This window comes from Python bivittatus, unplaced genomic scaffold (assembly GCF_059951505.1).
Source record: "Python bivittatus isolate LINGU-HERP-01145 unplaced genomic scaffold, Pbiv_v1 ctg000200_np1212, whole genome shotgun sequence".
Classification (NCBI taxonomy): domain Eukaryota; kingdom Metazoa; phylum Chordata; class Lepidosauria; order Squamata; family Pythonidae; genus Python; species Python bivittatus.
This window is the reverse complement of record NW_028277040.1, coordinates 21,985,475-22,013,330: the sequence shown is the minus strand read 5'-3', so window position 1 is coordinate 22,013,330 and position 27,856 is coordinate 21,985,475. Positions and strand designations below refer to the sequence as shown.

Here is a 27,856-nt window from a genome sequence, read left to right as displayed (position 1 = left end):
TCTCAAGAATATCAAAGAACATCTACATCTGCTTAATTGACTACAAGAAAGCCTTTGATTGTGTCAATCATGACAAGCTGTGGAGAGCCCTAGAAGACCTGGGAGTGCCAACACATCTGGTCAAGTGGGTGCAGTCGCTGTACACAAATCAGGAAGCCACTGTGCAAACACCATATGGAGATGCTGATTGGTTCAAGATAGGGAAAGAGTGTGGCACGGTTGTGTTCTTTTACCTTTCTTATTCGACATGTATGCCAAAGTGATCATGAGGAAGCTGGAACTTGAAAATCAACAATCAGAGTAAAGATTGGAGGAAGGAACATCAACAATCTTCGATATGCTGATGACACAACTCTCCTCTCAGAAACCAAGAAGCCCAAAACATCTGATCAAAAGGATTAAAGAAGAAAGCGAGAAATTTGGCCTTTTCTTGAACATCAAAAAGACCAAGCTCATGATCCCTGTGAGGAGCGGAAATGTCAAAGTAGGAACTGATGGTGAAGAGATCGAATGTGTGCAAGAATCCACTTTCCTAGGAGCACAGATTGATCAAAGCGGTGAATGCAACCCAGAAATAAAGTGTCGAATCACACTAGGTCGCACAGCAATGATGAACATGAATCAAATACGGAAAAGCAAGGACATCAGCCTGGCAACTAAATGCAGATTAGTCTGCACCATCGTATTTCCCATCGTATTTCCTATGGTTGTGAAAGTTGGACCATGAAAAAATGAGACAGGAGGAAAATCGACTTGTTCGAGCTGGGGTGTTGGAGAAAGGTCTTGCGCATTCCTTGGGCAGCAAAGGTGACAAACAAGCAGGTTCTGGAGCATATAAAGCCAAACATGTGGCTGGAAGCCAAAATCACAAAATTCTGCCTTACTTATTTCAGCCATGTCATGCAATCAAACTCACTGGGAAAGGCAGTTATGCTTGGAATGGTCAGCGGTAAAGGGAAAGAAGGCTGCCAAAAAATACGGTGGCTGGACATCTTCAAAGCCAACACCAAGCAGAGCATAAAACAACTGAAAGAAGCCATCAAGATCAGAAAATGTGGTGAGAGCTGGTACATAGAATTGCCAAGAATCAGACACGATTGAACGGATAACATCATCATCATCATGCTTCCCAGGGCTGAGAGTGACTGGCCCAAGGTCACCCAGCTGGCTTTGTGCCTAAGGCGGGACTCCTAGTCTCCCAGTTTCTAGCCTCGTGCCTTAACCACTACACCACACTGACTCTCTGGTGTCCTTCTAAAGGCACATAAATAAAGGCATATAAATAAATAGATGCATAAATATTAAGGCTTGAACCCTCAACTCCACTCTGTCACACATGACTGGTGGCTGGGTTTCCCACTGGCTGGTGACTCCACATGGAACAGGAAAGGGCACCTGGGAAACTATGAGTCACTGCCCTGAAGTTACCTTGCAATGAATTGCGTGAGGGTGGCAACAACCCGGCCTTGCTTCTGAGCAGGAATAAAGATCGGTGGTACAATTTATGTCAAATAAACTTCCATCTCCCATCATGCTCAGGAGGGACCTCTAGCATACAAAGCATGTGCTCTACCACCAGCACTTTCCTTAAAATTTAGACAATAACTAAGGAGTCTGTCACAAAAAGAAAGGGGGAAAAAACCCCTAGGACATTCTAGTGGGAGATTATATTATCTCCTTGTTGACATGTTTTGCTATTAATTGTGTGACTGCCAGCTTGTGTCCCTGCACCATCCCGGTTGTTACAGCAGGCGGAGGGCGAGAAGGGCGTGAAGTCAGGACACCCATCTCCTGTCCCCCGCGTCCTCTCTGCCTCGCCAGGGTGGCCCTTCCTGCCCCAGCGGAGCAGAGAAGACAGGTCCCTCCGCATTACCGATGCTGACTTCAGGGGGCTCGCGGCATCAGGGTTCTGTTTAGCCAATCGGGACCGAGGGAGGCTGCGCGCTGCTCCAGGAGCCGATCCAGCACACGAGCCCATAAAGCGGGGGGGGGAAAGGAAACAAGGAGGGAGGGTGGCGGGGTGACCGAGATTGATGGGCTCGGAGGCTCTGCCTACCGCACTGCCACGGGACGGGGGGAGGCCGCAGCAAGAGCCCGCCGCCAGCCTGGCAGAAGAACCTACCCATCTCTTTCAGGGCAGGCGGGCGGGCAGGTGTTCGGAAGAGGGGACCGCGGGTGCTGTGGGCAGAGAGGGCGGCAGGCAGGGGAGGGAGGGGAGCACAGACCCGCCACTCATTGCAACAGCGGCAGCAGCGCAGCGGCATCGGTAGCCGTCCAGGGGATCTGGGCAAATATGGTGGCCGTTCACATTTCTCATTCTTCCTCCTCCACCGAGTGGATCGCTTGCCTGGATAAAAGGTACCGGCGCCTCTGCGGATGCAGCAGGGAGGTGTGGGGGGAGCTGGAGGGAGGGGCTGGCGGTGGCATGTGCTCGCACCCCCACTCCCCCCCACACACATTTTCACCCATCAAATGAAACTGCCTTCTACAAGTATTTTATCACACGCCATGCATTAACTGGAAATTCGGAATCGATCTTCTTGCGGCGGAAGCCGGGGCAGGGGGGGGGGCGAGAAATGGGGTGGAGCGCCTTCTGTGTGAGAGGGCGGCGGCTTTTTCTTTGGGTGTCCAGAGGAGAGCTGCTTTACCGCTCTCTTGAGCTTAATAGGAGCCCCGTACGTTGCCAGGGAAGTCTCGTGCCTATAAAATATTGCACCTCCTGAAGAGAGTCGGAAAAGTCGCCCCTGGTTCTCCACATGCCCGCCCTTCCGTTCTGCAGGTATCCTCCAGGACTGCGGCGGGGAGGCCTCACGGCACCGATGGTGGACGAATGGGCGGGTCATTAATGACCCCCCCAAGGCCAAGCACCCCCCCCAAAGGCAACAGTAACAGGTAGACTTACCCTCCGGGTGTTAATGAAAGGAAGGTGAGGCCGGGCATTAAGCCCAGAAAAGTTAAATAAATACTAAGGTAAGAAATGCAGGTGACCTGTCAAGGTTTTGGGGTCAACTTCTGTAGTGTTCCTCATGCCATTTCCTCAGTGATTTGAAGTGCCTTAGAGCCTCACCCAGACACTGATATGATGACACAAAACCTGCTTCATGAATGTCAAGTTGCAGGGTGGTGTTCGTATGACTGCACTATATATTAGTAGGGAGGAAATGTCATAGACCTGGGTAACGTTTTGAGAGCCAGTTTGGTCTAGTAGTTCAGGCACCAGGCTGGAAAGCAGGAGACTGCGAGTTCTGGTCTTGCCTTAGGCATGAAAGCCGGCTGGGTGACTTTGGGCTGGTCTCTCTCTCAGCCCAACTCACCTCACAGGGTTGTTGTAGGAAAAATAGGAGGAGGAAGGAGTACTAGGTATGTTCACTGCCTTGAGTTACTTACAAAAATAATAAAGGCAGCAGAAAAAAAATCTTTATATAAGATTTATATATAAAGGGCAGGAAAGCAGAATTGAACATACCAAGCTTCAGAAACAAACTGCCTTTTATCAGACCAGGCTATTTGTCTGCCTAGTCAGCACTAATTTAATTGGCAGTAGTTCTCCAGGATCTCAGGTGCAAAACATCACCCTGATCTCTGGCTTGAGGTGTTGGAGAAGCTTCACTTCTTGGAAAGTCTTAAATAGAAACAGACATTACCGGTCACTTCTTTTGGAAATGCACAGGAGGTGTGCCTTATAGATGTGGCTGAATTGTAAATCTAAGTCAGAACTGGTGAGTTGGACTACAGGCTCCTCACGGTGTGTTAGAAGGATCCACCATGTGTGAATAACCTGCCTCCAATTCCTCTTTGGGTTTGAGATCCTATATTGGTGTCTTATCTTTATTCATGTACAAAGATATGGCGGTATAAAGAAGCCTTCCCAAACCAAGTGCCTTCCATTGAATTTTACCTCTAATTCCCAGCTGACATAATGATGGGATTGTGGGTGTGTTGTGGTACATACAGAAGGCATCAGGTTGGAGAGGGCTGGTATAAGCTAATTATTTATTTATTTTAAAAAATTATAACTATAACTAATTAATATAAACTAATATGGGAAAATAATCCCGGTACTCTTTCTTAGCCTGAAGGCTGTTTAATGATATCTTTACAATCATGCACCATAATTGTAGTTGCTTCCAGATGCTGACAGTAAATTCTTGAATCAGTTTATAGACTTACTAATGAACAGTCTCCAAGTATGGATATGAGTCATTTTTGCTCATTAACTGTTAGTCATTCCTGAATATGAAGAAATAAAAAGAGTAGTAAAATAGACCTTTTTAAAAATGAACAATTATTTCTTAGGTTGCAGATGACATGAGGGACAGCTATGGATTCAGTCTGTCACCAGCAATCATTGCTGATCACTTGTTAGGCATATATACTGTCATTGCTTTTTTTATATTTAACACCAGCAAAAATCTCTTAATTTCTTTTCTTAACTTTGAATGTTGATAGTAACAGTCATATGCAGAAATCCCAATGGTGTTGGGTTGGTTGATTACTGGATACGATCTTTTAAAAACGCTACAGCGGTTGGAGGTAGACACACATTTAGAAAGTGATCATCACCCCTTATTATTAACTTTAACTCCGCACTGGAAACATGTAAGAGCAGAAACAATCTATCCCCCATTGCCTGAATGCAATATTATGGTGCAAACTAGATGAAACGACAACAATGCAATAACAATTGCTAAGTGGATGGTAGCGCCAGAAACCATAGAAATTTGTGCACACCTGCTAGACAGTGAGCCCCAAAGATCCTATTTAAATTGGTATGAAATGTTAATTACCGATCTTAAAACAATTTTTGTTAAAGGAACACAGCAACACTCCAGAAATCAGGTTATAAGAAAACAAAAAATGGTTTGACCAGGAGTGTGTTCAGATGAAAAGGGCATATAATAGGGCACATAGAAAAAGTAAAAATTCCCCTTTGGGAACATACCTCTTAAAGGAGTTAAAGATTCAGTATTTAATATAAGATCCTTTTAAAAGAAAAGAAAAGACTAGCACTAAAGGAGTCCTGGTGGAAACTAATTTGAGCAGTCAGGATGAGAGATTCATCCCTCTTTTGGCATATTACTAGAGGATTGGGAAAATCGCTGTCCCTCTCCCCCACCCCCACCCCCCATCAAGTACCAATTCAAGCCTGGGAAGAATATTTTAGAGGGCTGAATGCAGACCCAGCTCGTAACATGAACGAGAGTCAGATCTGGATCAAGCTCAGAACTGACTGCTGGTTTTGGTGCAAGAGGCATCCTGATTGATAGAATCGCTTAAGGCCAATAAGGCTCCAGGTGTAGACAAAGTTATGCCCAAATTAATTAAGAATTCTAGCTGGTGGGTGCCCTTGTTAGCATAATTGTTCACATTTCTTGATCAGACAGGTGATATTCCAAGAGATTGGGAGATGGCAATAATCGTCCCAATTTATAAAAAAGGGAATAAGAATGAGCCATGTAACTACAGGCCTGTTGGCCTTCTGAGTGTTGTTAGCAAGTTATATGCTAAACACCTACACTTTAAATTACAAGACTGGACAGAGACAGAGGGCGCAATTCAAGATGAACAAGCAGGTTTAAGAGAGGGAGATCAATAGTAGATCACATTTTGGTCCTTCATCATCTTGTATAAAAATATATGTACAAAAAGAAAACATCCCTCTTTATGGCTTTCCTTGACTTCAAACAAGCATTAGACTCAATATTTAGGAAAGTGCTTTGGGATAAATTAAAAAATACAACTATAGATAGGCCCTCCTCTACCTCATACAGAAATTATATTCCAGCTCCACCCTAAATGTGAGGTGAACCCCCTTGGGACCCTCTCTGGCACTGTAAAAATGCAGAAAGGAGTGCAACAAGGATGTATTTTGGCCCCCTCCCTTTTCATTCTATATATTAACTCATTGGTAAACCTTTTACATAACTCAGATTTCCATGCACGCTTCCTAGCACAGCGCAAACTCCCAATACTTCTTTATGCTGATGATGCCACTATAATCTCACAAACACCTGTTGGATTAAAAAGAACAATTGCAGCAACACTAAGGTGCTGTAGACAAAATAATTTGGTTCTCAGTTTTGATAAATCAAAAATTATGGTATTTGCTAAGAGAGCTATTCAACATTCCTGGAGATTAGAAGGGCATAAATTAGAGCAGGTTAACACGTTTAAATACTTGGGGGTAGTTTTCCACTTGAAAGGCATTTGGAATGCTCACCAGAATTATGTGATGCAATCAGCCTTCAGGTCAATGAATGCCATTCAACGTTTTTTTTTATACGGGTGGAGGACAATTAGTTCCTGCGGCTTTAAAACTGTTTGAGGCCAAAACATTGGCTCACATTCTTTATGGAGCACAAACAGGAATTTATGTGAAGAAGGAGCCACAGGAAACTGTGCAAACAAAATTTTTGCAATCAATTTTAGCTGCTCCCAATGGAACTCCAAATGGCCAGCTAAGACTTGTGTCAGGAATGCCATTAATTCAGGTTAGGGCCTGAAAGATGATGATAATTTACTGGTTTAAAATACAGTTCTTCCCAGCTGGACTAACTCCCTTAGTTTTAACAGATAATTTTTTCTTCTCCCTAGAAACAGGCAGTGGAGCATAAGTTGGCTTCATATGGCTCTCTCTTCCATCTTTGATATCAGTGGGCTATGATCAAGCCAAGCATTTAACTGTTCAAAGAATAAGGGATGTAGAGTTCCAAACTGAAGTTAACAGGCTGTCCCAACATGATAGAATGTAGATAAACAGGGGTATATGGGAACCAGCATGGTATTTACAAACCCTAACTTTCTCCAAGTTAAGAGTAGCTTTTTTTAAAATTAGATACAACATTCTTCCATCTGCACTACTTCAAGGCAGGTATAATAAAATCCCCATAGTGGAGCGCATCTGTCCATGTGGTGATAAGGAATTAGAAAACATCTCACATGCTTTATTACGTTGCAAATTTTATAGGGATATAAGGTCTATTTATATATCACCCCAATAGATAAATTCCCAGGGAGACCAGATAAATTTTATCTGAATCATCTTCTCCAGGATTTAAAACCTGCTATTACCTGTGTAGTAGCTAAATTTTATGTTGCTGCAATAAATATAAGGTAAAAATGGTTAAAGAAGTAATTGGTTAAAAAGATCATTTTTATTTTTATTTTTTATTTTTACTTTTAATTTTTTTTTACACTTTTGGATCAATATTAATAAGTTACTAGGGGATATTTACTCAGAATCATAGTTTTTAGTTTTTAAACTTATTATTACTTGGGTAATTAACCATTAATATGGTTATAGAGGAGTGAATGTAATATTATGTGATCTGTCTTTTAGTATATTATTCTATCAATTTGTTTTACTCTGTCATTGTTGTCTTCAATTTGCTGGTCATTGACCAAATAAAGACGTGTTCTGTTTTGTTCTATTCTGTTCAGTTATTGGCAAGGATGAAACTAAATAGAGCCAGCCCTAGTTGGTACTCGGAATGGGGACCATTTGTGAATTCTCAGGCTATAACCTAAAATGGGAAGTTGGTAAAACATACCAGGAGAAGGCAGTGGAAAATGGCTTCTTTGACACTGCCAAGAAGACTGCATGGACGCAGTCCACAAGAGTCAAGCTTAACTAGAGGGCACCTTTACTATGGAAGTGGTTATAGGACTATAGACTAGAAGGCAATAGTTCAGTTTTGAAGGTGGCATTCGAAATGAAACTAGCGGTGCCAAATAGGCCCTCTTTATCATTATTAGCCCTTCAGTTTGCTTAATGCTTAACATTTCTTATTGTAGTAGCATGCCTAGATATATGGAGGTTTTCCTGAGAATATTCCTTTCTACCACCTTTATTCTTTTCACTTCCTCTTATGGGTCATAGCATCATGAGGCTCAAACTTTAACAGTCCATGATCACCATGTCAATATGTTGCTGGGCACTGATATATATGCACATTTACCTAGGTTCTGTGAGAGTTATTTGGGTTTAATGCCTTGGGCATTTGATATCCATCTTTTAGGGCCAATTTTGTTTTTATGTTTTCCAGTTGCAGCCTACCCCCATTGCAAGGGAGGGGGGTTTCTGGGCTTGCCACCTTGTGTAAAGCTAATTTATTCCCACTATTGCCATAGTCCTTGCCAGCCACAGACCCCGTCCACCTATACTTGGAGATTAATGTGTGCATTACGAGTACAGTACAACAATAGTACTGCTGTGTGGCTTATGTATATAGGATATACATTTAGAATAAACTAGGCACTACAGGCTGCCACTAAAAATATGAGGCATTCACATGTTTTTTTGATATAAAAAGCCAGAGCACCACATGACAAAAAGCCTAGATGTTGTTGCTGTCACACGGGAAAACCACCTCATGGGATCTATTTCAGACATCTTCTCAGGCTGGTGCTATGCGCTTGCATCCTATGAACATGCAAAAGAATAAACTAGGAGGTAGAGTTTTACAATGATAGATTTTAGGTGACAGATAATAGTTTTGATAAATTTGCTGTTGTGGAGCACTATTACCATAAGGGAGAATAATCAGCTGAGAAAATTCTCAGTGACTTGCTGATATTGTATCACTCCCCCCTCCTCATGCTGACTGTTTTAAATGGGAAGCATTTACTGCTTATATCCAAAGAACTACATCAGTATGACCTTGCTGAAAGAAGGATTTGGATTGCCTTTCCCAAGAAACTCAATTAGCATTCAATCACATGTTGTTTAGTGCTAGGTGAGATCTTGGACTTCAGCATGCTTGTCTAATTAATTTTCTTGTTTATTGACATGATTTGCTTTCCTATTTATGCTGGTTTTACTGTTTGACATTGTATTAATTTTTAAATTCATAATTGTGTGGTTCTACTATTATAATTATTGTTTCCCTGGAAGTCTTTTAGATTGAGTTGTGTATAAATAAACTCATTGCACACTTACCCATTGAAAAATAAATAGGTGAATGTGCAAAAGGCAAAACCCATTGAACTCATGGGACCCCATATCTGAGAAACAATGTATATGATTATACCATTGCTTGAACAATTCCCCTTCCAGTCAGTGGGGCAAATTAGCAATAGCCTAAATTAGTCTGGGCCTAATTCTTAAAATGAATAAGTAAATACATGCATATAATCCAAAGTGATGCAGCCTATGTTATCATTTCTCAACTCTCATTGTATTACATGAATTGACTAGGTGTATATAGTAGTTAATATTCAGTTGAGAGGGGAACAAAGCTGTTTTCAGTTTGCTTTCCTTAGGAAAGAGAAAGTTGCTAGCTTGGATAAGATTTAAATCTCATGCATTGGCCTGCTGGGACCTAGGATGCATATATGTCACAGGAATGCCATGGTGTCTAGTCAAGAGAATGGGTGGCTCAATGAAATGGGACAGTAATCTGAAAAAAAAAATCATACCACAGGGAAATTTGCTGTTGTGGTTTGCACAATTGCTGTTGTATCTATTTTACTCTTTCTACTAAAATCCCCAGCATTTCAAAGCTTGTTGCCCAGCTTTTTCTGCCCTTCATTTTTAAAGGTTTTAAATAATAGTGGTTCTTCTTCTGATGCTATTTTTCAACTACCTATAGGAGAGGATGAAAAATGAAGAGAGGAGTGAAAAAGACTAATATTCATTCCTAGCTTGTTGGGCCAATTCCAAAATGGCCCTATCACTTTACTTGTTATTAAAGGGATTGCCACATATGTCAGGTTAATAATTATATCCAAGGACCACACCAAATTGAGAGCCCAAGGATTAGAGTTTTATGCATGAAGTGTACATTAATTTTTGACTGCTTTTGCATAAGACAGGGGCTGTGATGTCTTACTTGACAGTTGTCCTTGACTGCAGAGTTGATCACAGAACAAACTATGTCATGTCACTGTCCTGGTGTGTCAAGAATGTTATGATCTTTGATGAGGTTTTGATGAATTATTTAAAAATGGAGGATTGTTTTGAAGTCATAGTTCTTTTACACTTTTTTCTCCTGCTATTCTTTTACAGCTTGATCTGCACTAATTATATGACTGTATATTTTTGCATGTCTTTAAATATGAATATATGGATTAATAATAAAACAAAGCTATTCATGCAAGCAAAATGCATATATAATACAGTCACTCAGGGAAACTTTGTAATGGTTTCCATAGGAATTTTGATAAATATAACAATCTCTTAGATTATAATAAGAATTTAGGAATAGTCCTACTGTATCAGGTCAAGGCCAACCTTAGTCCAGCATTTTGTTCCTCATAGTGTCTGACCAGATGCCTCTCACATGCTTATAAGCAGAAGATGGAGACACAGCCCTCTTCAACTGTTGCTTATCTACAACTGGTGTTTGGAAAAAATGCCCCTGATCTGGAGATAGCAGAAAGTCTTCAAGACCTATCCTCTATGAATTTACCCATTTCCCTTTGAAAGCCACCCAAATTAGTGACCATCACCATGTGTGTTACTATTACTGAATTCCACAAATTAAGTATGTGCTATGGGAATAAATGCGTTCTTTCCTCTAAATCTCCTTTCATTCAGCTTCATTGGATGAGAGGAAAAAAGGGATATAAATCTAATGGATGAATAAATAAATAAATTTATCAAAGTCTTTTTAAAATCCAAGTATACTGTGTTGATTGTATCACACCTATCCGTGTGCTTGCTAATCTCAAAAAGCTCTAGAAGGTTAATGAGGCAAAATTTACCTTTCCAGAATCCATGCTGATTTTCTTTCAGTGAGGTTTATTCCTCTATGTGCTTAGTATTTTTTTTTTTTATATAACTGTTCTATCAATATGCCCAGAATAAACATTAAACTAACTTGGATCTTGTGTGGGTCCCTTTTGTAAAAAATACATTGCTACTTGACTTGACTTGATTTGACTTTAATGCTGCCCATTACAAAGGCTCTGGGCAGCTAATAGTGTCAATACAAAATCACATAACATCCCCCACAATCCATAAACAAACAAACAAACAAATAAATAAATACACGTAACAACGTGAAGATATACAGAACCAGGAAATATAATATCTCCCAATCCTCATGCACTGAGCTGGATTTGAGGGATAAGTTGCATATTTTTGCAAGGAAGACAGTCTTAGAGTTCTTTAAGAATTTTTGAAAGGGTACCATTAGAACCAGTGATTTCTCACTGTGTGGTCTCTTAGGGTGTGCTAATTATTTCTTGTTACCACAATCTGCTTTAGTTTTCACCTGAGAAAGTCAATACAGGTTCAGGTATCTGTCTTACCTATCTCCCCTGTAGTAAAGAGCAATGCAAAGAGTTCGTTCAGTTTCTCTTCACACTCCAGGTCCGCTTTGAGTATCCCTTGCAGTTTTTGGTTGTCTGATAGCCCAGCCATTTTCTAGCTGATTTTCTTCATGAAATGCATTTAAAGGCCCTTCCCTTCCCTCCCTTCCCTTGCATTCCTTATTATCTCCTTACATTTTTTCTGCTGAAGTTGATGCTCTTTTTTGTTTCCCTGTTACGACAGGAATCCCATTTCCTAAAACAAGCTTTCTGAACCTTCTGAACTTTTACAGCTTCCCGGATGCTACTAAAGAGTCATGTGGACTTTTCCTGAACCTGCTTGACTTTTTCTTAAATTGTAGAATACATTCCAACTGATCTTCAGTTAGCTTTATGAAACAATTTGGCTCTCTGGACTTTTCCTTTCGAAGTATTTTCACCAATCCCCTCATTTTATCATTTCCTCTCAGTCTGACAACACTTGTAATAGACCATTTTCACCTTTTACAATTAAATATAGAGTTGTATCTCCTCTGACTAGATCTAGGACCAATTGTGGTAAGACGCATTTGTTTATACTATCTAGAAATTTGGTTTCTTTGATATAGCCTGAGTGTGAATGTACTCAGTTTATATGAAGGTAATTAATTCATTATTACCACTTCTCTTTAGCATGCTTCCCTGATTTCTTTCACCATCTCAAGATCATCTTCAGCTTTTTGATCAGCGCGAGATAGCATATCCCTAAATCTGATTTACATTTGTAAGAAGCAGTAATCATATCCCATTATTTCTCTTCCTTCCACAGGTTTCTGTTATATCCCCTGCATTTGTAATTTCATTTGCAATCAAGCTCATAATTTCCCCCATCTTGGCTCAGAGACTTCTAACACTGGCACAGACATACCTATACCGTATGCCATGGCATGAACCGTTTTCGTGGTCTTTTTTTTTTTTTTCCTGTGTCACCTCCTGACTACCATTAACACATTTCCAAAGTTGGTCTTATCCTATATAATAGTTTTTGGAATATCAACTGTCTTCAGAATGGGATGCTGCCCAGCTCCTGTTGGGTTTTCCCAAGAATTAGTTCAAAGACTTCTTGGCCACCTTTTTGATGTTACATGCGACAGCCAGGCTCCTTTTTTAATTCTGAATATAGTCCAGACACTAAGTCTCATTCAATTATTTAAAAATTGGGCAATCATACAATGGAATATCTTCATGTTAGCAGCGATAATATAATATAGAATTAGGAATATTTAAGCATCTTAAGCCTATTGATCCCAGTGAATTTATGTATATCTAATGTTGATCTGGATTGTAGCCAGTGTGCATTATTTGCTGGATAACAAGTATGACTAAAAGATTTTTCAGTCAACCCAAAAATTTAGCTTAGAAATAATTTTATTTGCTAACTTCATGCTGCTTCTATATGCAAGAGGAGATATTGTCTCCTGCTTCCCCTCACCAGTTTCAAGTTTGGAGGTGAAGAAAATAAAGTATATTATAGGTAGTCCTTGCTTAACAACTGTTCATTTAGTGACTGTTTGAAGTTACAATGGCACCAAAAAAGTGACTTATGACCGGTACCTGGTGTTATGACCGTCACAGCACCCCTGCAGTCATGTGACTGCAATACAGGCACTTGGCAACCAGCTTGCACTTACAACGATTACAGTATCCCAGGGTCACATGATAGTCATTTGCGACCTTTCCAGCCGGCTTCCAGCAAGCAAAATCAATGGGGAACTGCATGATTCACTTAATGGCCATGTGATTCACTTAATGACTGCTGCAAAAAAGTTCTTAAAATCGGGTCTGTTCACATGATGATTCGCTTAATGACTGCATTGCTTAGTGATTGAAATTCCAGTCCCAACTGGAAGGACTGGTCATTAAGCAAGGACTACTTGTCTACCAAAATAGTTCTGGTATTCACAGGTGCCAGGAGAACCCTGGCAGCCCAGCAAAACTGTGGGGAAAACCTCCTTTATCTTCATGCTGGAAAGGAAGCCTATCTTTTGTTCTGGCAATGGGCTGCTAAGCTTCCCTCAATATATGAGCAACTCAGTGCTAAAAAGGGAAGGCAGGGAAACGTTGCCAGTGTACTGTAATGTTTTGAGGGTGCATACTAGCTTCAATCCCAGGTCGTACTCCAAAAGAATTAAGAAGGTTAGCGTTATTTAAAAATTACCCTTAATAACTAATTTTTGTTTAGCTTAGGATTCTGAAAGTTACCCTACCTTGTCATTTTACTATAACAACAATCAAAAGGCAGTTCCAGCATAAAATTGACATCATAAATGTTATAAAATCAGTGCACATAATGCAGTTATGAAATGAAATCAGCCATTGCTATAGAATAAGCAGCATAAATCAGTAGGAACAATAAAATCATAAACTCTGCTGATTAAAAGCAGGAGCAAATGCAGTGGCGGGAAAAACATTAAAGGATTGTCAGTTGGAGATTTCAAGAATGTTAACTGCTAGAACTGTGCAACAGGAAAGGCCCTATTTTTGGTTGCTTTATGCTTAATCTTTACAGATGGAAACATCTGGAAATGACTGTAATAGTAAAGCACAGTTAGGAGGGAGCAGGTGGACTTTAAGATATGAGGGGCACAGCTCAATGGTAAACTCCATACAAAAGGTCTTGGATTTAATCCCAGCTTCTACATTTAGGACTAATGACTTTTGAGGGTGTTTTGCTTTTTTTTTAAAAAAAAAATTCTCTAGAGTGCTGCTTATTATTATGGACAATAATCACCCAGATGAGCCAGTAGTTTATGAGCAGCATCCAGTGTGGGACTGAAATGAGTTTCTAGTTACTAGACAGTGGAGTTTTAGTGCAATGAAGAGATCCTTTTTTATTCCCTGTTAGCAGAATCAAAGCAATGTATGCAGATCAGCAGGTACAGGCCAATTTGCTGTATTTACGTAAGAGATTTCACAGAATCACTTTGAGGCAGTGTTTGGGGTTCCCTGTTGTGCATTGTTCAGGAGGGGTATTCTGGAGGAAAAGAGAAACATTTATAAATTTTAGTATAGGGAAATAATTCCCTGAAATACCGCTCACTGGATGCCTGTGGACCAGTTGCTACCTCAGCCTCAGTCATGCACCTTCAAGAGGAAACATGTTTGCAGGCCACTCTAAAAATTTGGGCCATACGCTTTTCACATACAGTGTTTGAATTAGAGGGGTGGAATTAGAATGGCCCAGCCTCTTCTCTTTCTGCAGGGGTTGTTGTAACTACTGTTTATAGAAACCTGTTGGTGATGTGTATAATTTAGCTAAAACTGGAGTGTAGCATCAAAGAAAGCTTTGTAAATTTCATTAAGGCTTACTCTATTGCTTACTGCACATTTAACATGAAAAGCAAAGGAATTTTGCTTTTGAAATCCTTGCTGTGAGAATTGTCCTGGGGCTGGATCAAATGATACAAATTCCTACATAATTACTCCTAAGGTGGTGGGGGGTACCCATCTGCAAAATAGGACTCTTTGTGAACAACTTCAAAAAAAAAAAGTTCTCATGCAGCTGGCACTGATGACTTACCACTTATGATTTATGAGCGCCAGGAGCTGCTCAGAAGGCCTGGTATGGAGCCTCAAACTGATGAGGGAAATGGGGTTTTTTTTGCAAACATGAAGGCTTTGGCATAGAGTACAGAAGTGATGATCAGGTGATATCCATAATGTTATATTAGAAGAAACTCCAAGGAAGGAGTTTCTTGGATAATTTTTAACCCAGAAATAGGTTTGACGTACAGTACTGGGAATTCTAATAATGTGGAGTCCTTGCGGTTCTCCGAGCTGCTTGTTCTCTTGTAGACGTTTTGTTACCTGGCTAGGTAACATCTTCAATGCTAGAAGGGAGTGGGGTTTGCTCTCTGTTTATTCTAATTATACATATTATATTCTAATTTATTCTAATAATCTTTTTTCCTCTGATTCTGTCAGTTCCTTCTACATAGATAGTTATCTTGTAATTGAGCTTTAGAGACTGAAAAAAAATATAGATGGCTATATTGTTTTATGAGAAGATAATCCACAATAAGAAATGCTTTTATTAGGACCATTTGGAAGTGTATGCAAGCATTTGAGTTCTCCAGAACTTTTCATCAGGCTAGGTGGTATCACCACCTCTACCACCACAAACAGGAATTGGGAAAAAAGCAGACCTTTCTCCAAATTAGCAGGACTTGCTATTCTAGATATGATTTGACCTAAAGGAAAATACATTTGGTTTTCTGAATCTCAAGTTTTTAAAATTGAAGGCCATTTATTATTTCTTTATAGCGTTTTAGTGAAGATAATGAAAAAATGCCAATAATTAGTGGCAAAAAAATAGAAGTTAATAGACACAGTTCACAGACAGGAACATAGAGGTACATTTGTTTTTTTTAATTTAGAAAGCCAAGGTGTTCTCTGAAGATAATGCATAGTTTAGGTCAGTGTTTTCAGAAGAATGTAGCTTGCATTTTTTCCTGCATTGCTGCTTTCTTTTTTTGTGCTGCAAATAAAAAATGTGAACTGTTCCTTACACTCTAGCTGTGATTTGACCTCAAGGTAATTTTTGTAAACCACATAGAGACAGAACAGTTCAATATGTTTGCCCCCTCTTGTCAGCTCTTATGCCAGTCGCCTTTATGATACTTGTTTCATGGTTGACTTGGTTTCCTCGTCCTTATATATACTAAGTAGTATTTCTTCTTTATGAATAGAAAAATACTGCAGTAATCTAAGCCTGATTTCAAAAAAGTAGCTCAAGGGCTTCCAGTCAGTGAATGTTTTGTTTCTTCATTTCATTTAATCTGCACAGTTCATTTACCATATTTTTCCATCAATAAGATGCCCCCATGTACAAGACGACCCCCACTTTTCCAACCCAAAGTTAAGAAATCAATATTTTAAAGATAGTGCAGAACACATTTTTATTTAGTAATTAGGTAACATTGACCTGATACACTTGGTTGGGAGGAGGTCCAAACCGTCTCTCTGCAGCTCTGTTTCCATGCTCTTTTGGATAACTGATTACATTCAAGCATGAGTGAAACTGCCAATAGCTTGTCTCTGCAAACAGCCTTCCTCCAATTGGTTTGCTCAGCATCAGCTGACATCAGTTACATAAGGCTCATGATTGGAGGAGGTCTGTTTGGGAGACAAGCTATTTCACTTGAGATTGGAGGCTAGCAATAGGAGGAAGCTGTTTGCAGAGACAAAGTATGGGCAGTTTTGCAACCGCACACTTCTCTCCTCGGCTTACTTCCTTGCATAAGACGCCCTTCAATTTTTAGCATAAGGATTTTAGAAAAAAGTATCATCTTATAGTCGGAAAAATACAGTATTTGTTAGTTGTTTCTTCCAACAAGGCAACATACATAGTACACCTTCCTCCAGTTCTGTCCCCAGGGTATTTCTGTTGAATAGATTGAGCTGAGAGAAGAGGACTGGCTGAGAATTCTCCAATGAGCTTCCACGAGTTGGACTTGAAATTAAGTTTTGCCAACCCTAATCCACCCCTCTAACCATGAGACCATACAGGCTGTCTCACAGCAGTGTGTTTTAAAATGTGTAACTCAGGGAGTTACCCCATATCATTTACCACCTTTTCACAAAAGGTACCTAGAAAGAGGCTTTTGGGAGCTATTCAGCTATTACAGAATTCTACTGTCTCTGATACAAAATACTTTCTAAAAGATGATTCTAATTTTCTAAGGGTGAGATGTACAACCAAGGTTATGCTGTTTGTTGCTGTTATTATTGTTGGTGATTGATTATATTTAGGATTTTGGCTGGGTTTAGCTGCGTCAGTTTTGACTTCTGTATTTTATGCTCTTTTTAGTTGACAGTTTGATTTTAATCCTATCACCATCTTTGGATAAAGTGACTCAAAAAGTGAAAGATTTTTTGATAAACAGACAAACTAATTTCATTTCTATTATTACAGACCTTTGGAGCGTTCCAGTGAAGATGTGGATATAATATTTACGCGCCTAAAAGAAGTAAAAGCTTTTGAGAAATTTCATCCCAATCTTCTCCAGCAAATATGTCTCTGCGGCTATTATGAAAACTTGGAAAAGGGCATTACATGTAAGTTTATTTTTTTTTAAAGATAATGTGTAAGAGTAAACCAGGAATCAGGTCAAACTTACTTTCTTTTTAAATGTTTAATGTTTTTAGTGTTTAATGTTTTTTTTAATGTATAATGTTCTTTCAAAGAGCAGGGATAAAATGATCTTTCTTATGAAATTTGTTCATGTATTAGTTTCTACATATAGCCATAGATTATTTTCTATTATAAATTATAACTGTCTAATATTTTTAAATAGTTTAAATACTGGTAGTCTCTGGTTTAAGAATGAGTTCTGTTCCCAAGGTCTGTCCTTTAGTTGAATTTGTATGTAGGCTGGAACAGTATTATTGTATAATACTGTATAAGGAATAATGTGTAATTAATTTGAACCATTGTATATTTAACTCAAGTCACTGTGTATTTAACTCAAATTTTGCTACAGTAGGCTCCATTCTTAACTATGGGTCATCTGTAAACCAGACATTCTTAACCCAGGGACTAACTGTAATTATTTGCTATTAGAATTATATTTATTTATTATTCAGAGGCCAAAAAACTTATAACCTTACGATTGCTATATTGCAGCCTGAAAAGAGCTTAAATATTACTGGATTACTATTTAAATGGATAAAATAACAGGTGTGTTAATTAGTTATCCTAGGTGAATTTTCATACAAGATTCTAGGATGAAAGTTAGTAACCTGTCTTATCTTTAAACAGCTACACCTGAGCTATGACCCTTACTGCTGCCACTGAGTCTCCAGTCTCCATTTCTTATCCAATTTGCCCTCTTTGTCCTCTCGCCAATTAAAACAAGCTATTTATTTATTTATTTATTTATTTATTTATTTATTTATTTCTGTGTTAGATAGGAGGTAAGAGTAAGCAAGGGGAGAGAAGATAACTTAGGTGGTAGAAGCCATGACTACATCTTCTGCAAAACTGAAAAACTCACAGTTTGGGGGTTATTAAAGAGGCAGGATAGGGTGCCTTCTTCAGGATGTGCTGATAACCAGTAGTTTGTATGGAGAAGCATTTTGGCTTTATGAAATTCATTATGGGGGGAGGACTTCAGTGTTTGTTGGTCTTCTGTTTGTGAAGTTTTGTGGCCGGTCCATTCTCCTATCCCATTCATTACCTTCATGGCACAGGTTTTATACCACAACAGTGAGAAGGTCAGAATGACTGCAGAAATGCTATGCTTTAGTGGCTGAAGAATTAGTTTTGTGCCTAAGTTTGCCCGAAGATGTATGATCTGATTTTTCATCTAAAATAAGTTTTTAGAGAAAAAAATAGTATTAACAAGCAAAGTAGACATTAAAGCAACCAGTGAAGATATAACTTAAATAGCAACATAGCATTGAAAACAAAGAGAATGATATGCACAAACTAAACACTATCATGCTTAGAGAATAAAAAACTATTTAAAAAAAATAGCCAATCTAAGTGGGCTAAGATCTGGTGTATCTCAAACAGGATTAAGTTTTACAGATGCAGGGAAGTAGTGCAAAACAGGGCCATTTAATGTGACACTACCTGCTTCCTCCTTTTCCTCCCATTATTTAAAATAATTTGCTGTAGCAGAAACCATGAGATGTGAGGAACCTGTGATTCTCCAGGAGTTGCTGAATTGCATCCTCCAGTTTTAGTAATTGTATCTGGGCCTGCTGGAAGTTGTAGTTCACCAACATCTAGAGGACACCATTTTTGTAGCCCTATCTTAAAATATTTTTTAAGTAGTGTATGAAGAAGGAGACACCTTAATGAAATGGGGGATGGAAAAGGAACCAGAACTCTAAACAGGTTTTGGCAGGTTAAACAACCCCACCAGCGTTTCTGCGAGCAGGGACAGCACTGTGGTGAAGATTGGTGGCCAGGTGGTGAATTCTGGCTGACGAAATTCTCTCTGGAGAAGGAGAGATCAAGAGATCACCCATTTGTGCTCTGGATAGCTGCTCCTCGTGAGGACACTGTAGGAATTGAATTTCTTGCAGTTGATGGTGGGTTGAGTGGCTTGGGAGCCAAGGGATTAGCATTGCAGTCAAAACTGCTGGCCAGCCTTTATGGACACTTGATCCACAAAAGCCTCACTTTCTTAAACATGTGTAGAATTAATTAACTGATAACTTAAGAGAGATCTCCTAACTGGCAGGAACGAATAAAGACACTTGGTGAGTCACCTTATTTTTGGAATTAAAAAGAGGGGAAAAAAACTATCTTAAGGGATTTTGACTTAAAAGCAAAAAGCTTAACAAGATTGTGATTTAAGAAAGTTTTAAACAGATAAAGGGGACAGTAATTTTAGAAAACAGAAGAATATTTTTTTTCTTTGATGAAAGTGCCTTTGAAAATAATAAAATTAACTAGACAAACAGACCGGACCTTCATGGGAATGCTGATTGTGTATTATTAAGGAAAGTATATGGTTGGTGGATTTTACAAAATAAGAAGATAATGATAAGTCAGACTATGCAACTGTATCTATGGAGAGCTAATTGGGGCTAAATGTTAAAGACAGGGAGAAACAAAACAGGTGAAAAAAAAAAAGGAGACGCTTGCTTTTTACTTTCACTCTGGTAATTGATATACTTTCATTTTTGGGCCATAAACATTACAGTGGCAACCACAAGAAAAGCAGCAAAAATAGGAGAAGGAAGGAGAGGTTTATTAGAACTACTTACAGACAACAGCATCACACTATGTTTATTGCAGAAAATGTTTGAGGAATTTAGCAAGAGGATGTCTGAAACAGTTGCCAATAGCTTGGCTGCTTTTAAAAGGAAGTGGAAGAAGGATTTGCAGAGATAAAAAAGGATATGAAAGGAAAAGTTAAGAAGATTGAAGACTGAAGAATCTGTAGGACAATTTGGGTGAAGAATTTATTTTAGCAGGAAAGAAAAAAAGAAATGGAGTTGTTTTGTATATAAACTGTCAACTATATCCAAAACTTATATTGACTGATGATTATGGCAGATATGTGGGGGTGGAAGTTAACTTGCAAGGGGCTAAGACTTTGATACTGGGAGTGTATGGCCCAGATGAAAATAAACAGCATTTTATAAAGGTCTTATGGATAAACTATTGGACTTTCTGTATGAAAATCGGTGTCTCCTGGGAGATTGGAATGAGGTGGTTTCCCCACAAAAAGAACCTCTGAGAAAAATATTAAAAATACACAAGGCAAACTACCAAAAGTTTTCTTTGACTTAATGGACAATTTGGAGCTTGTTGATGTATGGAGATATGAAAACGATGACTCAAAAGAATATATTTATTTTTCTGAAAGACATAGATCTTTTTCAAGAATAGATGTGATTTAGATCTCTAAGACTTTGGCTACTAATCTTCAGATTTGAGTTTAAAAAAAAAGGAAGAATTTAAAAAGTCCCCAGAGAGGACAACTATTACCCACCAAATTAAGCTTCTACAGAGGCAATGATCTATGTTAACAGTGAGACAGATGGAAATAAAGATGAATTATGAATTTGCAAATAAACTAGGGAAATGGTTGGCATGTAAGTTGCAAAAAGAAAAAGAAAAGAAAGTGATACTAAAGTCACAAGAAGGAAATACCATAATAACAGATAATACAAATACTGTAGGTGAAAAGTGTTTCATCAGTATTATTCTACTTTATCAAGAAGTCAAGAAATTTCCTTGGGAAAAATTGATGAATATTTGTATAAACAGATTTTACCAAAGATTACAGAGAATCAGAGACAAATTATAAATGGACCTATAACAATAAGGGAAGTTTGTGAAGACTAAAACAGGAAAGGCACCTGGTCCAGAAGGTCTGCTGGCCTCTTATTACAGATGTTTTTAGGATGAACTTTTACAACCTTTACAACAAACGATGAATGTTATTTTACAGAATGGAAAGATTCCTGGCAGCTAGAAAGAGGCCAATATAGCATTAATACCTAAAGAGGTCCAGGAATTTCTTAACAAGAAATCAACCAATATCATTCTTGAATAATGACTATAAGTTGTTTACAGTGATTTTGACTGAAAGGTTGAAAATAATATTACAGGACTTTATTCATGAAGATCAATGTGGGTTTTTACCTAAATGACAATTACAAGATAACATTAGAAACATGCTGGATATTCTGAAATATTTGGAGCAGCACAATGAAAAGCAAGCTGCATTGATCTTAGATGCAGAGAAGGCCTTTGATAATTTCAACTGGACTTTCTTGTTTAAAGTTCTGGAAGATATGAACTTTGGAGATAATTTTATTAAATGGGTAAGACCGATTTATACCTCACAGAAAGCACAAATAATTAATGGAGAATTAACAAAACCTTGTAAAATTAAAAAGGGACAAGGATGCCCGTTTTCTCCACTCTTGTTCATTTTAGTTCTTGAGATACTGAATAGAGACATAAGACAAGATGAGAGAATTGTGGGAGTAAAGATTAAAAAAGAAACATATAAGTTAAGGGCATTTGCTGATGAATGGGTGGGAGTTTTGGAGGATCAGTTAGAGGGAGTAGAAACATTAATGGGAAAATTAAAGGACTTTAGTATGCTAACAGGTTTTAAGATTAATTATCAGAAGATGAAAACAAAAATATGAAAATAGAAGATCAAATAGAACTGATGGAGAAAACTGGTTTTAAGATTGAAAAAAAAGTAAAATACTTGGGTATTATTATGACAAATATGAATTGTATGTTATTTCATAATAATCATGTTAAGACATGGAATGAAATTAAGAAGGACATGTTAAGATGGGAGAAATTAAAATTGTCACTGTTGGGGAGAATTGCTGTGATAAAAATAAATGTTTTGCCTAGAATGATTTTTTTGTTTCAGACAATACCTGTTTTGACAACTGATGTACCATTCAAGCAATGGCAAAAAGATACAGTGGTACCTCGGGTCACGAACTTAATTCGTTCCGCGACCCGAATCAAATTTTCCCATAAGGTTCAATGTAAATACGGTTAATCCATTCTGACCCCTCCGAGTTTGGTCGCCAACCGATTTTGGTCGCGCCCCGAATCAAATTTTCCCATAAGGTTCAATGTAATTATGGTTAATCCATTCTGAACCATATGTTTTTTTTTTTTAAACCACAAAAATATGAAACAAAATACAGTACAGTGCAGTACGAAGAGAAAGAACGCTAACCTTGCTCAAGGCGACTTCTGGCGTGGAGGACAGGAAGGCGGGTGGGGAGGCGGTTATTACTTGGAGGGAGAGTCCCCCTCCCTACAGGAAGCTACCACCATGTGTCACGGGAGGGAAAATGGCCGCGGATCCTGTTCGTCACCTGATGCGGAGTTTGTGGATGGAAGCAAAATTTTGCGAACGGTGCTGTTCGTGACCTGAATTGGTCGTGAACAGAAGCGTTCGTGACCCGAGGTACCACTGTATATCTAAATTTATATGGCAAGAGGAAAAAACACGAGTTAAATACAAAGTGTTACAAGATGCAAAGGAAAGAGGAGGATTGGTTTTACCCGATTTGAAATGGTATTTCGCAACTTGTTTGGTTTGGGTGAAAGAATGGGTGTTGCTGAGAAACAAAAGACTTTTAGAGTTAGGAGAGCATGACCTGAGGTTTGGATGGCATGATATTTATGGTATGATAAAGTTAAAGTTAATGTGGATTTTAAAAACCACTGTATACCATATTGAGAATATGGAATAGATATAAACCCAGGCTGTGAAAACATCTCTATGGATCTCAGCACAAGAAGCATTTTACAGAAGAGAAGCAACAGGGAAAGAGAAATGGTTAACGTACCAGGAATTATTAGAGAATCATCAAGGGGAATATAAAATTAAATCAAGTGAGCAACTAATGGCAGAAGGATATAGTTGTCAATGGTTTTCCCATTTACAGCTATCAGAAAGATTTAATATTGATAGAAAGACTTATGGTATGGAGCAAAGAAAGACAGAATTTGAAGTGCAATTGTGTACAGCTGATGAACATACAATTGCTAAAATATATAAACTTTTGTTGAAATTTGAAAAGGAAGAAGAATAGGTTGAAGAATTTTGGTTATAATATACAGATGGATCAATGGGAAAATATGTGGTCAAAAGGGTTAAAATGTACATTATGTTATGATCTTAAAGAGAATTTTTATAAAATGATGTATTGTTGGTACATGACACCAGAGGTATTATCTAGAATGTATAAAGGGATTCTAAATGTATGTTGGAAATGTGAACAACATGAATGGACATTCTATCATGCTTGGTGGACATATAAAAAAACCTTTAAAAATTTGGTTTAAATACACACATTGATACAGAGGATTTTAAAGACTGATATTAAATTGAAGCCAGAACTTTTCTTTTAGGACTGATGGATACACAGTTAGAAAAGAGTTATAGAAGATTATTTCAGTATATGATTACTGCAGCGAGACTATTATATGCACAAAGATGGATAGATTCGGCACCACCCACCATGGAGGGATGGTTGGTAAAATTGACAGAACTTGCTGAGGTGGCTGACTTGTTTGATTAGAGAAGGGTCATTATTGACATTCATCAATGACTGAAACCCCTTATAGACTTTGCGTAAAAAAGAAAATGGTTTTGATGATTAGAAAGAATAGGTTATAGGAAGAAGGGAATTATAATGTAATCTTAAGAGAGGTTTGATTATAACTGTATGTATAACTGCCGAGAGGAAGATTGTAAGCCATTTCTCTGTATTTCTTTTCATGTTTTCTGTTCTGTTCTTTTATTGTCTTTCTTTTTTCTATTTCCTTTTTTCTTTGTCTCTCATTTTCCTTTCCTTTCCTTTCCTTTCTTTTTCACATTTACTATATCTTTTTCTTTGAATGTACTTATTATATATGTAAAATCTTTTAATAAAAACTTTTTTAAAAAGTCTTTCAAAGTCCTATTTTAAATGACCATATTGTATTCAGTTTTGATGTACACAATTAACATGTATGTTTTCCACCCACCCCACTGAAACTTCATGTTTTATAGCTGCTTCTGCACAAACAAAAGACAATTTGCCAATCTGCTTCTGTGAAGTTTTCACTTAACTTCTGACAATCACCATAGCAATGATGGGAATAAACTGTACTTTGTTTCTCTTGCCCTGATATGAAGATCTATTTTTGCCATAGAAATGGGCAATGCATTCAGAAATGCAGAGAGAGAGGGACTGCCACCCAAAGGGGAAAAACCCTCAAAACAGCCCAGTGAGTACTCAGTAGTGGTCACAAACTACTGATTGGCTTTGGGGAAACAAAATGAATGTTGGAATAGAAGAAACAAAGCAATTATGAAAGGTAGACTTTCTGGTTTTACTTATATATAAATGTTTTCACCACAGGTTTCAAGTTAATTCTGGCTTTCCATACTTAGATAATGTGTGATGTAGACCTAATGAGCATTTCTCAGGGTTTCCTAATATTAAAAAAAAATTGCAGCATAATAGTAGTAAGGGGTATTTTGGGATGAGGGGATTAATTATGGTAGTTTATAGGTAGAAAGCAATAAAGGCAGATCCATGGACATGAGCACATGAGGACAGTGCTGTCAAGCATGTCATGATGTTGCACAAATGATGGAATTACTGACTTTATGTCCTTTGTGCAACTAACACATTTCATAATAGATGCCATTTACATGATGGCATTTGGACGCCCATGACATCATCATGTTTTTTACTGAACACAGTAAATGGGAGATAGTCACAAAAATAAACCAACCCAGTTTAACCAGTGTAATTGTCAAATCCCAAAGAATATTTGGGCCTTGAAGACCTGGTTCTGCCACTTGGCCTGGGTTGGGGAGGGAATACTTCAAGCAGGGGGATGGCTAGCCCCATAGTGGCCAGCTGTCCGCAGCCTGATTTTCCATCTTGGATCTTCCTTTTTTAGTATTGTTTTTAATTCTGGATGTATTATGTGTTTTAGATATATTTATAGTTTTAATGTTTTTTGTAAGTCGCCCAGAGTCCCCTGTTGTGGGGGAGAAATCCAACAAACAAACAAACAAACAAATAAATAAATATTAGGAATTATAGTTCAATCTGAAGAACTCTACTCAGAACTACAGATGTCAAAGTTCTCTTTGAAAATATAATCACTACTGATGCAAATATGCTTACCTAATTAAAAGTTATTATAATTAGGTTACATTAACCATATAGTTACTGTAAATATATCTTTTAATTTGAGTGTCTCCCTCTCTTGGCAGTATTTCGTCAAGGTGATATTGGAACAAATTGGTATGCTGTATTGACAGGATCTTTGGATGTTAAAGTGTCTGATACGAGCAACCACCAGGTAAAATTGCATCTCTAATCCAGTACAGTTTTCTCAGGAAAATATTGCCTACAAGTGGATAAAAGTGTTGGAAATTTTAGCAAAGGGGTACTCTTTTGTTCTCTAAAGGAGCGTTCTGAAAAATCAGTGGCCAGACCAAGTGTCATATTGTGTCTTTTAAAATATAAAAGATAGTGTCAATGGTTATAATAAAACCACATTATTATTCCACCCATATTCCTTTTTAAAAGCACATTTAAAAGCACCATAAATTCAAGCACCATTATCTTGGATTTATGAAGTTCCCTGTCACTTTATATTCTCACAGCTCATAAGCCTTAAACCTGGGGCTATAATATCTGGGCTGCAAAATTTCACAAGACCACATGATGGCAGGAAAGAGAGTTTCACCTTGCTTCCATCTGTTGGTTTTTCAGATTTCTGCAGACCACTTGTTACAGCTGTATTAAGAGTATATTTCTCAGTTAACTTGTAAATATACTTGGATCCAGTATATATGATGTAAATATACTTAGTTACAGTTTGAACATTAAATAAAAGCTTCATCACATCAGTAAGCTCTCAGTAGATTTTCCATTAGACCAAATTTCTCTGAGGCTACTACAGGTAGTCCTCGCTTAACAATCACTTGTTCAGTGACTGTTCAAAGTTATGATGGTGCTGAATGAGGAGACTTTCAGTCCTCATAGTTGCGGGTATCCCAGCATCCCTGAAGTCATGTGATTGCAGTTCAGGCACTTGGCAACCGGCTTGCAATTAGGATGGTCACAGCATCTCGCGGTCACCAGATTGCCATTTTTGACCTTCACTGCTGGATTCTGACAAGCAAAGTCAATGGGGAAGCCAGCAGAAAGTCACAAATGGTGATCAAGTGATGGGATTCGCTTAATGATGGCAACTAGAACTGCTGCAACTGTTGTCATAAGTTGGCTCTGTCATTTATGCATTGCTTAGCGACGGAGTTGCCAGTCCTAATTATTTTTGTTAAGCAAGGACTATCTGTATATGCAGTCTTTGTAGGTTACTCTCACATTAACACTTTCTCAGTGGCATTCTCTAGTGGATTTAACAGGTTTTAAAGCATCTTATGTAAGAAATGGTTTCCAGATCCCTTACATCAACTTATCAGCTATCTCCTGCGCTGAGTCTTGTATTAGAAAATCTAGCACCTAAACCTTAGTGGCCTTATTGTAATACATAGAACACATTAGCTGTAACTGTGTGACACACTGAACCATGTCTGGATTTTATGCTGGTGCCTGTATTTGTTTTTTGATTATCTATTATGGAGATAGTTTCATGATACTGATTGTTTTTGGTCAGATTTCATTGTTTCTGTCACTTTTGGTCACTGCCACAGGCTGGCTTAGCTGGGTGTATCCTGTATACAAATCTGAGAAATAAATAGTTTACAAGTAGTCCTTGGATTACAACCCTAACTGGGACCAGAATTTCTGTTGCCAAGTGAAATGGTCATCAAGCAAAACATTATGTGATTGTGCCACTTAGCAATGGCAGTCCCAGCAATCCAGATTGCGGTCCTTAGGTGAGGACCTCACGCTTTTCCTGCCCTGCATGAATTGCCTCTCCTTCAACTTCTTTTCCTTTTCCTTTATTCCACACTGTGAAAAATCTAGTTTATAAGGTCTGCGGTGCATCCAGAGATAGGTGTTTAATTCGGTGATGAGACTGTAGCTCAGCAATAAAAGCACCGGCTTTGTATACATAAATTTCCAGTATGTCCAGGTGAGGCTAAAAGAGAATTCCCCCTGAAATCTTGGAGAATCTACACAGATCCTTCTAATAATCCCGAATAAATGGACAAATGATCTGGTTTGCTAGAAGGCGTCTCAGGCTCCTGCTGAGAGTGCCAGACAGTTCCAACATGATGGTGTTCTGAAGGGCCTTAAAGACCTGGCTATCCTCCCAGGCCCTGGGCTAGGGTGGTTTGAGCCTGTAACTTTTCTGTGTTTATTTATAAAACAAATTTATATGCCACCCATCTTGCTATATAAGTGACTCTAGGCGGCTCACACATAAGACACATAAAAACAGTTTAAAAATTACAGAACAAAGTTTAAAAAGTCTAGAAAACAAAAGTTAAAAAACGGAGAGAGTATCCTCAAGGCACTAGCAAAATCTGGTTTGGGTCAGATTTGCTGTTCTGTTTTCTATTTTTCACTTGTTCTCTATTTAGAATGTTCTCTATTTTTTTGTTTGTTTCTTTCCTTACTCATATTGTATTTT

General features: G+C 38.3%; 1 protein-coding gene across 1 annotated transcript in view; it reads left to right on the top strand.

Annotated features, from left to right (window-relative positions):
• The first annotated feature begins 2,146 nt into the window (after positions 1–2,146).
• Positions 2,147–27,856, top strand: part of RAPGEF4 (Rap guanine nucleotide exchange factor 4) — a 166,872-nt gene continuing 141,162 nt past the window's right edge. The window contains exons 1-3 of the mRNA XM_088135803.1: positions 2,147–2,358; positions 17,207–17,349; positions 25,521–25,609. Coding sequence (XP_087991929.1) covers positions 2,294–2,358; positions 17,207–17,349; positions 25,521–25,609 — 297 coding nt within the window. The 5' untranslated portion in view covers positions 2,147–2,293. The remainder of the gene's footprint in view (positions 2,359–17,206; positions 17,350–25,520; positions 25,610–27,856) is intronic.